Here is a 14777-nt window from a genome sequence, read left to right as displayed (position 1 = left end):
AAGAATATCTTGCTTCCTCTGCTTCCTTCCTACTGTACTGTCCGGTCTCTGGAGAGACTGCGGATGTCAGCAGAGGCTTCTGCGAGGTGCTGTTTGGATTCTGTGAGGACGGGGAAGGCCGTGGCACTTAGCTGCACACAGTAGCTTTGGGTTGGGTGTAGAGTATGAGTTAATGGCTTTCCTCATCCACCTGCCTCTGCCTCCTTAGGTTGGAGAACCTTGTCCACTTTGAAAGCTCCTGGGGCACTTGGTCCCTCTCCCCCAAGTCCAGCTGTGTCTGAACTTGAACCGCTCTCCCAGTAGCTCTCAACTGACATTAGAGTCCCCTGGGGAGTTTTTGGTAGACCAGTGGAGAGGCTTCATCCTCGGGGATTCTGATTTAAGTGGTTTGGATGGGGTCTGGGCACCCCATCCAATACGGCTAGTATTTTCTAGCCATAAACCTGAAAGGGAATTTAAAAGGTACAGACCACCTTGGGATGAGGTAGGACTCGTCTCTTGGGAGACTGTCCGTAAGTCACCCTCAGTTGACACTATCTTTGACTAACTGCTGTGAGATGGCTGAAGATGGGGGCAACATAACCTCTGGACCCTGAGTCCTAGGGAGCTCTTTGTGGGAGAAAGAGGAAGACTCCTGAGAGTAAATCTATGGTCCTTTGAAGTCAGGTGTGCGGTAGCCAGCAGAGGGCACCCAAGGAATGCCACGGCGTCAACCATCTGTGCCTGGGTCTCTCACTCCCAGAGGCTGTGGGCCTGGTGCCTTCTCGGTGCCTCCAGCTTCTGGGTTAATTGCCAGACTGCCAGGAGGTCTTTTCAGCCATCACCCCTGGTGACTGATGTTCTTGTCGGTAGCTTATTGTTGAAGGATCCCCCTGCTGGTTTCCCCAAATGCTAGAGGATTGCCATTTTCTTTGAAAGACAGTGTTTCCTCTTAAGTAATTATTCTCAAAGCCTCATGAATCCTCAGTTCTGCGAAGCGGAAAAGAAAGGCAACGTCCTCTGACAACTGTCCCTCTCGTCTAGAAACAGTAGATACTCCAAGAGGTCAATGTAGCGATGCCTGTAGAGCAAGTGAAAAATTCCGTCTGCTGACATATTTGGGATGAAATAACTTAAATCATTTATATTAAAAGTGTACTTTGTAAATATTTTCCCAGCATGCCTTCCATTAAAGTGATTTTTGCATCTGGATTAGACAGCAGGGTTTCTGGTTAGATTGAAAACGGCCCAGGAATATAGTGTTTAATAATGTTGGTATTTCCATTTGAATTTCTGAAATAAGGATATTCAAGATACCAAGATAAGTATTCAAGATACTTAGTGACAACACAGGACAGCGGGGAGGGTCATGTTTTCCCTTTGCCTGGAAGGACGCTAGAGGGCGCCACAGAGTCCTGCACAGGGTCACCCAGAAGGGCAGGGGTTATAGTGGGTCCAGGCAACTCAGCAGAACGAGATTCCAGAGCCCCAGGAAGGTATCAGTTCCACATTTCAGATTCGCAGGAAGGATGATCTGGCCGGCTTAGCCTGGGTCCAGTGTCTCGCCCTGGGGCTGGTTAGCTCTGGCCGGCGCTGTAACAGAGACCTCTCCGCATACGGGGCAGCTCCCAAGGAAGGGGTATTTGTCATAAGCGTGGTGCCATCCCAAGATCCTGGCTGCATGTATGTCTTTACCTGCTGTTTGACTCCGAAAGACTGTGCGTAAGTCAGGAAACAGTAACACAAACAACAAAAACTAGACTGATTTGAAGTATTGATCTAAAGTTGCTTGTTATGTCAGCTTCTAGTTTTATAAGAAGATTTATAACTGTTACCTAGCACGCTGAGTACACTGGTTCTCCGTGTGCAAACCGCTCCCCCCCCCACCTCCCGGTGCGCTGGGGCGTGTGCTAACAAGTGTGACCCATGGGTGTGCTCCCATAGGTGACCTACCCCGCTGTGTCTGGAGTTGACAGACAGCAGAACTGGTGCCTGGAGGGGAGCCCCGTGGGCTGAGTCTGTTTCCCCAGCTGGATCCCGTTCCCTCTCCGCTCCAGCAGTGTAGAGGGAGCTCTGGGAGCTGCTCGGGCCACACGTAGCTCCAGCATTCCTTCCTCTACATAAAGCACTTTAGAAGGCAGGGAAGCAGGATGGAAGATGCCTAACCTGACAGCACTGCTTTTCGTATGTTTTTCTAAATGCACATCGTGGGTCAACCTTGGTACCTGGGATAAACTTGAAATCCAGATCTCATCTGTGTGCGGGAGAGTGAGAATGGCTGTCTTTCAGCACTTCTTGGTCTGTGGCACAGGAGCTGGACCACCGTCTTTTTGAAGAGTGTACTGTGGTTTAATTGAGAACTCTGGCCTTTCAGATTCCGAGAAAATGGCGCAGTATCTGGAGGAGGAACGCCACATGAGGGAAGAGAATCTGAGGCTGCAGAGGAAGCTGCAGAGGGAGATGGAGAGAAGAGAGGCCCTCTGTCGGCAGCTCTCCGAGAGCGAGTCCAGCTTAGAGATGGATGACGAAAGGTGCGTGCGTGTCTCACGAGCCTCGGGAAAACAGCAGCCCAGGCCCCGGCCCCTCTTCACGTCCTGTAAGATGAGGCAGGAGATGGCAGGGACGCTTATTTATTGTGATAATGAATACCGTGGCCTCGGTGCGGATGCTGAGAATGGGGTAAATGAAGAAGTTTGACTGTCCTCCTTAAACACAAAAAGACACACAAAAAATGGCCTTTCCCGAATTACTCAGTGGGACAGACATGGAGGCGGGTTTTGTGTCGGGAGGCAGCGTTTGCAGGTGTCGTTGAATCGTCCCATCCTGGAGCATGGGCGCATATCTTAATCCCTAGGTACAGGTGAGCAGGTGGTGCGCGGTACAGCCTGAGGAAGCAAATACATCCAGGGGGCGAAAGAGCCCACGACGGGGTGGGTGGAAGTTGTTGAAAGCCAGAGGCTTTGGTTTACCACACTTGGTAACTTCAACCTTTTTGCAGCTGGTTTTCAAAAACAGAACTCACGCAGTGCATTTATCTGCTCAGGTAGCAATGTCAAGTCCCCTCACTGGCCCTCTGGGAAATGGGCCGGCATAAGAGAGGCATCCTTTGGTTAACTAGAGGACACGGCTCAGTTCTCCTTGCTCACCCAGATTTTCCTTTCCTTCCCCACCTGCCCTCCTCCTCTGTGCTTGGGAGTGAGGTGATCGTTAAGATAAGCAACATCCACCTGTGCTGGGCAGCCAGCGCCTCAGACCAGGGTCTGCCAACGGCTGTGAGGACTAGTACAGGCTGTCGATGCCAGAGCATGTTGTTTGAACGCATGTGGGCAGTGTTAGCAGATCAGCACTCTGTTTCTCTTATTGAATAGATCCAGAGGGCTAACAAGGCTTTTTTTTTTTTTTTCGGTACGCGGGCCTCTCACTGTTGTGGCCTCTCCCGTTGCGGAGCACAGTCTCCGGACGCACAGGCTCAGCAGACGCGGCTCACAGGTCCAGACGCTCCGCGGCATGTGGGATCTTCCTGGACCGGGACATGAACCTGTGTCCCCTGCATCGGCAGGCGGACTCTCAACCACTGCGCCACCAGGGAGGGGCTTTTGATTAATTTGCTATGGACAGTATTTGCTGTGGTATTATCGTTTCATGAAAAATGTAAATTTTTCTATAATGAAGATGTAGTCTTTTTTTTGGGCTGCACTGCACAGCTTGCAAGGTCTTAGTTCCCCGACCAGGGATGGAACCCAGGCCCTCAGCAGTGAGAGCACAGAGTCCTAACCATTGGACCACCAGGGAATTCCCGATCTACTTTTATAATTTAAAAAACTTTATAAAAAACAGACTTAGATCTGTTTTTTTAAAAAAATATCTTCCTCATTTGAAAAGAATAAAGAGGATTCTTTCTCAGAAGTTTCTATCATAAAACTATCAACCTTAACTCTGAATTTCACTGATCTGCTTCTGACAGTGTCTCATTCTTTCTGAAACTCTTATCCTCTGAAAACCATTTCATTGAAAACATACGCTACAATAGTAGATAACTTATTAACTACTTTTTTAACTACCTTAAGACATGGAGCAGAGCATGTATTAACACACACAGTACCCTGTGCTTGATTTTGATTACGACATACTCTGAGGGACAGTTTCTCTGACTGTGGTGACAACACTGAAGCTACTTCAGGCTTTCCAGATAAATTTTTTTTTTTTTCCAAGGATTGGTATTCACTCCAGAAGGTTTGCCTTACCTTTTTAGGTCAGATTATCGCAGGTAGAGTACAGCTGTTGAATAAAGACATCTGCTCTCTCTACTGGGAATGATGATGTCAGATTTGGGAGGAAGAAAATAGTCAGACACTTGAGACATCTGCAAGTGTGTTTAATTCCTTAAAGACCAAGAGGCGGTCTTAGCCACCCCACTGGCTGTAGAATACAAGAGGTCCAGCCTGGTGGCACTGTGGTGGGCCGTGCTAAAGAGAGTAGGGAGAATTGGTGGTAGGTAGCTCGTTGAGAGGTGCATGCCAAACTTGGGAGTCTAGGGCTTCCCTGGTGGCGCAGTGGTTGAGAGTCCGCCTGCTGATGCAGGGGACACGGGTTCGTGCCCCGGTCCGGGAAGATCCCACATGCCGCGGAGCAGCTGGGCCCGTGAGCCATGGCCGCTGAGCCTGCGCGTCCAGAGCCTGTGCTCCGCAATGGGAGAGGCCGCAGCAGTGAGAGGCCCGCGTACAGCAAAGAAAAAAAAAAAAAAACCTTGGGAGTCTGGTTTTCTTCGAGTTGAATAAACTAGCATAGGAATACCTGTGTTAAAAGTTCCTCACGTGAACTGGTTGCATATCAGGGCTGAGATGTTTCCTGGGATAGAAACGCCTGCACATGTGGCCGTTCCTTCCTTTGGCCAGAAGGCCTGGGAAGGATCGCTTATTAGGGAGTCTCTCAAGCAGAAATTCCTCCTCCTCAGCTCTCTGTGCTTGTTCACAAAGTGCGGCCTGATGTGACTTCCGAATCCAGTAATAAGTCAGACCCGGCACGGCGTGACCTGCAGAGGTGCTCAGCCCATGTGTCATTTATTATATTCCACGTTCTGCATTTGAACACGTGACTGTTAGTTAAGCAAGCCCTGCCTTGTGGACAATTGACATCCATTTCACGGGATCACATTATCTCCAATTCGATGATATGCGTCTCAGAGGGCTTGTTTGGTTTTGCCTTTCAAGTAACAGTTTACAGGTAGCCACTAGAACGTGGATTTGTCTAATTCTTGGGACAGTGGTGGTGAATGTCTACATAGCTATAGTGTGATGGAGAAAAGCCTGGTCCTCTCTGTTGCATGACACAGCTCTGTCACCAGGCCTCCATCCTGAGCGAAAACACCCCGGATTCCCTCACCTGTGCCCCTGGGGAGAGAGCTTTGCCAAGCAGTGGAACAGCATGGCTCTGGGGTCCATATTATACATGTCTCCTCACTGCAGCATTGATTTCTAAACATTCAGGAGTTTGACCTCAAGATGTGAACCCCAAACATTTTCTCATAGGAGCTTTCTTAGGAACTACTGCAACGCAGGTGGCTCTAACCGTCTCCTTCACTCCTCTTAGGTATTTTAATGAGATGTCTGCACAAGGATTAAGACCTCGCACTGTGTCCAGCCCTATTCCTTACACACCTTCTCCCAGTTCTAGCCGGCCGATATCACCTGGTGAGTACGTGTTCTCAGCTACCTCTCTTTCTGCTGTATTTAACGTATCCCTGAATACATTCCCTTCTAGCATATGAAAAGCTTGTAAACAGAGGGTGGTCACGTGTTGTCCAGAAACACCAGAAATGATCAGTGCTATCACAAGTGAGTCTTAGCTTGCAATTTTAAAACAGTGTCAGCTGGTGGTTTTCTGGAACCAAAAAAGTAACTTAACTCTGAAAAACCTTTTCAAAAAGACTATCTTTGACTATGATTTTAAGTGCCGGTGGTTTGACAAAAACCTCGGGCAGATTTCTGAGATGCACCATAGCATATCTTTTATGGGTTCTCTCATTATGGTCTACATACCTCATCTCCTTTTTATCCTCAGAATAATTAACGCAGGCGTCGTGTTAAAATTGAGGAAGCAGTCATTTGGTGGGTCTGTAGCTACTGGTCACGTGGCCAGGAAGTGGCCGTGGCCAGGCAGGGCGTGTCTTGCTTCGCACAAAGCCTGTGTTCTTTCGAGCACGAGCTGCGTCCTGCTATTTCCACTGATGGGTGAGTGGGCCTCGGCCCTAGTAGGCAGGCCGTGCAAGAAGGAACTGGCTGCGCTTCTGCCTCTGGCTTTGCCCCTCAGAAGCCTTTCCCTCAAAGGCGTGCTTGTGTTCATCTGACCCTGAAAAACTCTCTCCCCGGGGTCTCTGGCTCGGTACCCGCACAGCATGGGGCTTTCGGGCCAGGAGGGCAAGTAAATGATCCAGCAGGGAAGAAAGAGGAAGCAGGGGGCCGGAGGGGGGGTGTGTGGGCAAGTGGGGTGGAGGGAGGAAAGCAAAGGTAGTCGGCCAAGGGATCGTGTCTTGTGACTGAAGTGTCCAGGCTGACGTTCTTGTGCGCGCTGGTAAACAGATTTTCAACAGAGTTGGGGAAAAACGTGTGTGGGGAGGGGGGAAGGACGGTGGCGGAGCACTTTCACACAGAATACAGTGAGGTGACGGCTTAGAAGGGTGGCAGCAATAACGGTTTTGTGGCTTCAGACAGTAAAACAGCTTCAGGTTAGGGTGACATCTCATTTTGTCTGTTTGTAATCATTAGACACCAGGGACGCCCTTCGGGTTGACCAAGGGGAAATGCTGCAGCCTCGCAGGTGGCTGTGGATAGCGGCAGGCAGGAGGGGCTTGGTTTTGTGAGTTTAGGATCCAGCCCAAGCACTGTGCTGCTGTGACTTGTTGTTTTTGTAAGAGGGGTGATTTTTAAAAAGTCCAACACGAAGTGTGGCAGCTTTTGTCCGCTTGGGGCCGGCATGCTCTCTGGCATGTGACGGCGGGGGGAAGAGGGGCTGTGTGTGAACCAAAAGGACTTTATGTTGTGGATCCACAGCACAGTCCTCAGCTGTTCTTGCCCAGAGGATGTTCCTGAATCTGTTTCTCCTGCTCTGCAGTGGCCTTGAGGTCTCTCCAGAAGCTTCTCTCCCTAGCCGCCTCTCAGTTTTCCCCAAATAGCACTTGGATTTCGTTACCATGATAAAGGTTGTCTTTGCTTTCTGATTTATTGATGTAAAAGGAAGTCATGTGTTAGGAAGAAGCAAGAAGGAGGGAGGCTTTTATAGTTGATCGTGATGCTGATTCATGCTAATATAAATTCATGTTCTCTTTGATTTATTTAAACCTACAGGCGTGTAACTTCCAGTTCATTAAATATAGTGTTGTGGTCATTGAAGAAAGAAAAAAACAAAAGTGAGGCCTTGGTTGGGAATATTAACTTCTATGGTAACAAATACTCTGCAGGAAGATTTTATTCCATGCACAGAATTTTGGCTTTCGCTGGCCCTGTTCCTGTAATGTGGGGCTTGCTTGTATAGACAAGCTAGTTGGTTTTCCCTTAAACTACATCATAATAAGTAACACCTAGATTTTTTTTTTTTCTCTCAGCCAGCCTTAGTGAGGACATTTGTATCGTATTTTAAGTTTTATAATATCATCAAAGTAGATTATAATCTCCTATTTGGCGGTAGAATTACTCCTATTCTGATCTAGTCCATTGGATACATAATACATTAGCAAAATCTGAATTTTCAAGTTTTCTTTTCACTTTATTTTTTATTGGAAGAATTTGTGCTTCTCAGTATTAAGAATATCTAATCACTTCTCTAGTGGAATTATGCTGTTTGTATAGTTTTCGTTTCCATTTGAAGCATTTTGGCTTTTCTTCTTCCCTTACCATTTCTGGTTAACATTGGCATTGGCAGTCTTGCATTTTCACTGACTCGGAATATTTTGAGGGCTATCTCACAATTTGATTGAAAGGTACATTTCCCAGTACTTCTGAAAAATCTTCTTCTTGCTTATATGTGGATTTATATATGTAGATTATATAGAGGGACAGTATTATTTTTTCAACAATTTTTTTCAGGTTGATCACTATTTTATATAGCCTGAGAAAAAGACATTCCCAGTTAACATATTTTCATATGCCTACATCAGCCATGGGGAATACTGAAGTTTTAAAAAGGATCTCCATCCCACTAGCAACAGGCACACCCACCACCCAGATCTTGGTTTCTAATTCCATTCTCCAATGAAGAGAACTAGGGCTCCTGGAAGAAATGGATGTTTCTAGGGCCTTGGGCAGGGAACATACAAGATGAACGTGGACAGTCTGGTAATGCCAGAAAGTTAGGAGAAGGTCAGAAAACTGAAAGATGAGGATAGGTCCAAGAGACGCAGGAGGAAACTGAAAGTGCTCCCAAAGGCCCAAACTGGAACAATTTGAGCAATGAAATAAATAATGTAATATTAGGTTATAACCCAAACATAAAACAAACATGCATTGGTTCACACTGATATAAAGAAATGACTGACTGAGTAAATAAACACGGGAGAAGAGATAAATCACCTATACAAAAGAATTCCAAATAATTGACATAGAGACTCCATCTTCACGGAAGTGGAAATAGCTCCCTGCTCTTCAAATGTGGGCTAAAGATAGGGACTTCCTTGCAAAGAATACAGTGTAAAAGGGAGGGGGAAAAAAAAGAGTACCTTGGGACTTCCCTGGTGGTCCAGTGGTAAAAAAAAATCCACCTTACAATGAAGGGGGCGTGAGTTCAATACCTGGTCAGGGAGCTAAGATCCCACACGCCGGGGGCCAGCCAAGCCTGCGCGCCACAACTACTGAGCTCGCGCACCTCAACTAGAGCCCACGTGCTGCAAACTACAGAGTCCACGCCCTCTGGAACCCGTGCACCACAGCTACAGAGCCCGGGCTCCCTGGGGCCTGTGTGCCACAACTAGAGAGAAGCCCGCGCACCACAAGGAAGATCTCGCGTGCCGCAACTAAGACCCGACACAGCCAAAAATAAATAAAATAACTAAATAAATAATAATAAAAAAAAAACTTCTTAGCTATTTAAAAAAAGAAAGTACCTTTACAGAGGAAAAACTTGACAGGCACTGCCTCTTCTGGGAGATCAAGGTCAGCATCGACAGTGGTCAGTCATGTCAGTAGTACGTACCCTTGATACGATGTGATGAGAAGGGCCCTTTACCTCTGTAGTCTTCCTCCTCAAAACGAATCACCCCAGTCTAACCACGTGGAAAACATCAGACAGTAGAGGGACAGTCTGTCTATAAAATACCTGATCAACACACCTTAAGACTGACAAGGTCATCAAAAACAAGGAAGTTTGAGGAACTATCTCAGCCAAGAGGTGCCTAAGGAGACATGAAAACCAAATAGCATGTGGTATCCTAAATGGGTTCCTGAAACAGGAAGAGGACTTTAGGCAAAACCTCAGGAAATCCAGATAACGTGTGGACCTGAGTTAATAATAATGTGTCAACATTGGTTTATTAGTTGTGATGAAAGTACCACACTGGCTTAAGAAGTTAATAATAGGGCATCTTTCAGAATTCCCCAGTGGTCCAGTAGTTAAGACTCTGCACTTTCACTCCCGAGGGCCTGGGTTCGATCCTGGTTGGGGAACTAAAATTCCACAAGCCTCGGGGCACGGCCAAAAAACAATAATAATAATAATAATAATAACGGGGAATCTGAGTGTGTGAGATGCAGGAACTCTCTGTACTATTTTTGCCACTTTTCTGTAAACCTAAAACTATTCTAAAATAAAAAAATTTATTTTAAAGAAAGCTACTAACATAGATGAAATCACCTAGTCGTGGAAGATGGAGGGAGAAGAGGAAAACCCTCCCATCTGATCCTGAAGGATGTAATATTTAGAGGTCAGGTACAGGAGGAAACCTGGTGAAGGAGATTGGGAAGTTGCTGCCAGGGAAGGGGAAGGGAAACTGGTATCCGATGTCACTGAGGTTAAGATAAAGCATTTCAGCAGGAAGGGAGGGGTCAGCTTTGCCTGTTGTTGCCCCAAGGTCAAGTGCAATGAGAGGTGGAGAGTAGCAGTGCACCTGGCAGCACGGAAACACTGCTGGCCTTGGCGAGAGCAGCCTTGATGGAGTGATGGGGACAGAGCCAGATCAGAGAGCGTTAAAGAGGAAGTTGTATCTCTAGCGTATGAACGTTAACAGAGACATGTCTGACTTATGGAACTAAGATAAATTTCAAAGGAACAGAAGATGTCTGCCTTTAGTTTGGTTCGACGATGCTTATTTTTTTTTCTTCCTTTAGCAAAGATTTATTAGAGGGAATTTGGGGGCAGTCGGAAGGGTATAAAGAAGCAGAAATAAAATCATCCAGAATCCTTTTATCCGAAGGCGGTGTTAATATTTTAGTGTTTTCAAGTGTCTCCTCTCCCTATCCCCCCGACCTCTTACAGTTTTCCTTTAGGTAGTTGGTTTTCTATGGATTATACACTTTGGTATCTTGATTCATTTTGCTCAGTGGTTTTTGGTCATGAATTGCTTTTCATGAGTCATTTTTAAAATTTGTTGTCTTGAGCTTGTGGACAATGAAATAAATCTTAAAATTTTTACTGTAGTTAATGCATTTGTATAGCACAGCAAGAGCAATTTATTCCAGGAGTAGCTTTATAAAGCCACAGTATTCTGTTTAGGAGATATTTTCTACCTAGGTTTTTTGGGATTCTTATTGTTTATTGTATTCCTGGGCAAGAGGGTCAGATGCATGATGATTAAGGGAAAACAAAAACTAGTAAGACATGGTCTCTGGCCTCTAAGAGCTTATATATAGGGCCTAGGGAAGTAGGGGGCAAAACACAAGAAATAAGATAATCTTAATACAAGGCCAAGTATAATGAGTTTTATATTTTTTTTTGTTTGCTTGTTTTTTAATAAGCAATGCCTTTTTTATAGGTTTTTTAAAAAATTTAATTTATTTTTGGCTGTGTTGGGTCTTCATTGCTGCACGTGGGCTTTCTCTAGTTGCGGCAGGTGGGTGTTACTCTTCATTGCGGTGCGCGGGCTTCTCACTGCGGTGGCTTCTCTTGTTGGCGGAGCACGGGCTGTAGAGCGCAGGCTCAGTAGTTGTGGCACACGGGCTCAGTAGTTGTGGCTCATGAGTTCTGGAATGCAGGCTCGGTAGTTGTGGCACATGGGCTTAGTTGCTCCGTGGCATGCGGGATCTTCCTGGACCAGGGCTTGAACCCACGTTCCCTGCATTGGCAGGTGGATTCTTAACCACTGCGCCACCAGGGAAGCCCGCATTTTATGTATTTTATATCCCCTAAAAAGTTAAGTTGTGGTACACCCACTCAATGACATACTACCCAGAACTAAAAAGGAATTAACTTGATACACACAATAACTTGTATGGATCACAGGGGCATTGTGATGAATGAAAAACTAATCTCAAAGGGTTATATACTATATGATTTCATATCTATAACATTCTCAAAGTGACAAAATTACAGTGGTGGAGCACAGATCAGTCGTTGCCAGGGGTTAGGATTAGAGGGAAGGGGTGACTATAAAGGGACAACACAAGGAAGCTTGTTTGTGGTTTTGTAACAGTTCTGTATCCAGATTGTGGTGATAATTACTTGGATCTACACAGGTGATAAAAATTACACCTGTACCCACACACACACGAAGAATGCATTAAAAACTGATGAAATCCAAATAAAGTCTGTACCTTAGTCACTTGTATAGGACCAGTGTCAATTTTCTGGTTTTGACAGTGTTCTCTGGTTATGTAAGGTATCACTGGGGGGAGCTGGGTGAAGGGTAGACAGGGACCCTGTAGTATTTTTGCAACTTCTTACGAATCACAAACTATTTCAAAATAAAAAGTTAGGATAAAATTAAAAGGTATAATAATAATAAAAAAGCACTAAATAGAGTTTCAAAGAAGAGAGAGCTACCAGCTTAGAGAGCTTTTGAGAAGAGCCCTGCAGGAGAGGTTAATGAGCTGAAACATGCTGAGCCCTTCCTTTGTGCCGGGCACTCATTTCATCCTCACAACAGCCTTATGCAGTCACTGTGACAATCTCATTTCACAGTCGAGGGATCTCAAGTCCAGTGTCGCTCAGCACCAAGTGGCAGAACTAGAGCCCCAGATAATATGGCAGTCGGCTCTGGAGTCTGGGCTCTTTGCCCCTCCAAAGGCTGAGTGAGGTCCTGATTGACAAGGGGAGAAGGAGAAACCAAGTCCTGCAGTAAAGAGAAGACATCCCAGGCAAAGGCCATGGTGGGAACTGAGACGTGGAGGTCAGAATCAAGAGTGATCAGGTCACTGTGGTTCTTATCACCGGCTGCCCTGGGGCCCTGCTCCCCATAGATTCGGATTCACTTGATTTGGGGTCGGACGAGGGCTTTGATTCTCGGTATTGAGAACCACTGACCTAGAACATCAGGAGATAGTTTGGAGCCAAATGCAGGCCTTTTTAATAGCCAGAGAAGGGACTTTTTTTTTTTTTTTAAACTTGGGCAGGCAATAGGCGGTCTTTGAAGATTCGTGATTAGCAGTTTAACATACTCATCATTATTAACCTTGTCATACTGGGCAATGGGCTTGATCTTATTCATTTATTTTGTATTATGAATCGAACCCCCTGAGCTTCTGTATCTGGGGATAAGGACCTACATTCAAAGCTTTTCTCTTAAATTTCATCACTTTCATAAGAAGTGGAATTAGGGTTGTATTTCCCAAAGTTGTTTAAAGAAAACCCCTTCTTCCCTCCCCAAGCTGAACGAAGTTCTTGCAATACAAATACAAGTCACAGTAAATGACCACTGAGCTCCCAACGACTTGTGCTTTACCCCAGACCTCCATTTTGTACATGTGAACCAAATCCACAATTGGAAATGGAAATATGTCAAATAGAAAGCAGCACACTAGTTCATAGTCACAGCAAGAAATAAAATCCTTAACAATAGGTGTTGAGGGCACAGACAAATTCTGGGACAGGACAACTAAAGATAGGCGTGGTGGCTGCATGTCTCAACCGTGGAAGTCAAAAGACACTATAGAAGAGCGTCTTTAAGGACTTCCCTGATGGTCCAGTCGTTAAGACTGCTTGAGCACTGCAGGGGTACGGGTTCGATCCCTGGTCAGGGAACTAAGATCTGGGCATTAAACTTTGGAGCTGATTCTGGGGTCCTAGATGAAGACTATGCAGAAGGTTATAGTGGGCTGGGGGTGTTTCTTCCTTAAATATCAGTTTCTTTGGGGGGAACATTGGCATATGTAGGGCTTTTTGTTTTCTTCATTGAATATCCTGAAGTTGCCAAGTTCTCAGTGGTGAATTTTTTGTTTGCTTTGTGGCTGCTATACACACCCATTGGTTTTGTCTCGTTATTATTGGTATATCTTTTGACACTTACCCTTTCCTTGCATCTGATTTTTACCCCTTTGCTCTATTTTTTCCACTTTACTCTTGTTTCTTCTCATGTCTTCTACTTTTGTGCATCTCAGTTGGACTCCTGTCAAGGCTGGACTTTGGTTTTTTTTAGTTGTCATAAGAACACTTTCCATGAGATCTACCCTCTTAACACATTATTAACTGTACAGCACAGTATTGTTTAAAAAGCACAGTGGGGCTTCCCTGGTGGCGCAGCGGTTAAGAATCCACCTGCCAATGCAGGGGACATGGGTTCGAGCCCTGTTCTGGGAAGATCCCACATGCCGCGGAGCAACTAAGCCTGTGCACCTCAGTTACTGAGCCTGCGCTCTAGAGCCCACATGCCACAGCTAGTGAAGCCTGCACACCTAAAGCCCGTGTTCAGTGACAAGAGAAGCCACCGCAATGAGAAGGTCATGCACCACAATGAAGAGCCCGCTTGCCGCAACTAGAAAAAGCCCACAAGCCCAACGCAATCAAAAATAAAATAAAAGAAAATAAAATAAAAAACCACAGTGTTGTGCAGTAGATCTCTAGAACGTATTCTTTTTATAAAATTGAAACTTTGTGCCCATCGAACAACAGTTCCCCGTTTCCTCTACCCCCCCAGCCCCTGGCAACCACTGTTGAGCTCTCTGCTTCTGTGAGTCTGACCTAGATCCCTCATGTATGTGGTATCATGCAGTATCTGTCCTTCTGTTGTGGGCTTATATTAGCATAATGTCCTGCAGGTTCATCCATGTTCTTTTATAAAGTAATTTGCTTCTTTTTAAGGGCTAAATAATATTCCATTGTATGTATATACCATGTTTTCTTTATCCACTCATCTGTTGATGAACTTTTAGGTTGTTTCTACATCTTGGCTACTGTGAATAGTGTTGTAATGAACACATGAGTACATATTTCTTTCCAAGATCCTGTTTTCAATCCTTTTGGATAATAGCCAGAAGTGGGATTGCTGGATCATATGGTAGTTCTATTGTTAATTTTTTGAGGTAGCTCCATACTGCTTTCCATAGTGGCTCTACCAATTTACATTCCCATTAGCAGTTCCCTTTTCTCCACATCCTTGCCAACACTTTAAAAATGTTTTTTATTTTTATTTTTTATAATAGCCATCCCAACAGGTGTAACATGATATCCTATTATGGTTTTGGTTTGCTTTTCCCTGATGGATTTTGGTGTCCTATCTAAGAAATCATTCCTAAGACCAATGTCATAAAGCTTTCCCCCTGTGTTTCCTTCTAGGAGTTTTATGGTTTCAGGTCTTATGTTTAGGTCTTTAATTCCTTTTGAGTTGATTTTTGTGTATGGTGTAAGATAGGGCTCCACTTTCATTCTTTTTGCCCATGAAT

The 14777-nt window shown here is 45.3% G+C and overlaps 1 protein-coding gene across 2 annotated transcripts in view; it reads left to right on the top strand.

Moving 5' to 3' along the window:
• Window positions 1–14777, top strand: part of CCDC6 (coiled-coil domain containing 6) — a 108636-nt gene that overhangs the window by 88676 nt on the left and 5183 nt on the right. For both annotated transcript variants that reach the window (XM_022560654.3, XM_089897514.1), the window contains exons 6-7: window positions 2354–2510; window positions 5569–5669. In XM_022560654.3, the coding sequence (XP_022416362.1) occupies window positions 2354–2510; window positions 5569–5669 (258 nt within the window). The remainder of the gene's footprint in view (window positions 1–2353; window positions 2511–5568; window positions 5670–14777) is intronic.

Source organism: Delphinapterus leucas, chromosome 16 (genome assembly GCF_059928025.1).
Source record: "Delphinapterus leucas isolate spDelLeu-1000000601 "Yukka" chromosome 16, BTC_Dleu_Yukka2, whole genome shotgun sequence".
NCBI classification, from domain to species: domain Eukaryota; kingdom Metazoa; phylum Chordata; class Mammalia; order Artiodactyla; family Monodontidae; genus Delphinapterus; species Delphinapterus leucas.
The sequence above is the reverse complement of the archived record's forward strand: the minus strand, read 5'-3'. Positions and strand labels throughout refer to the sequence as shown.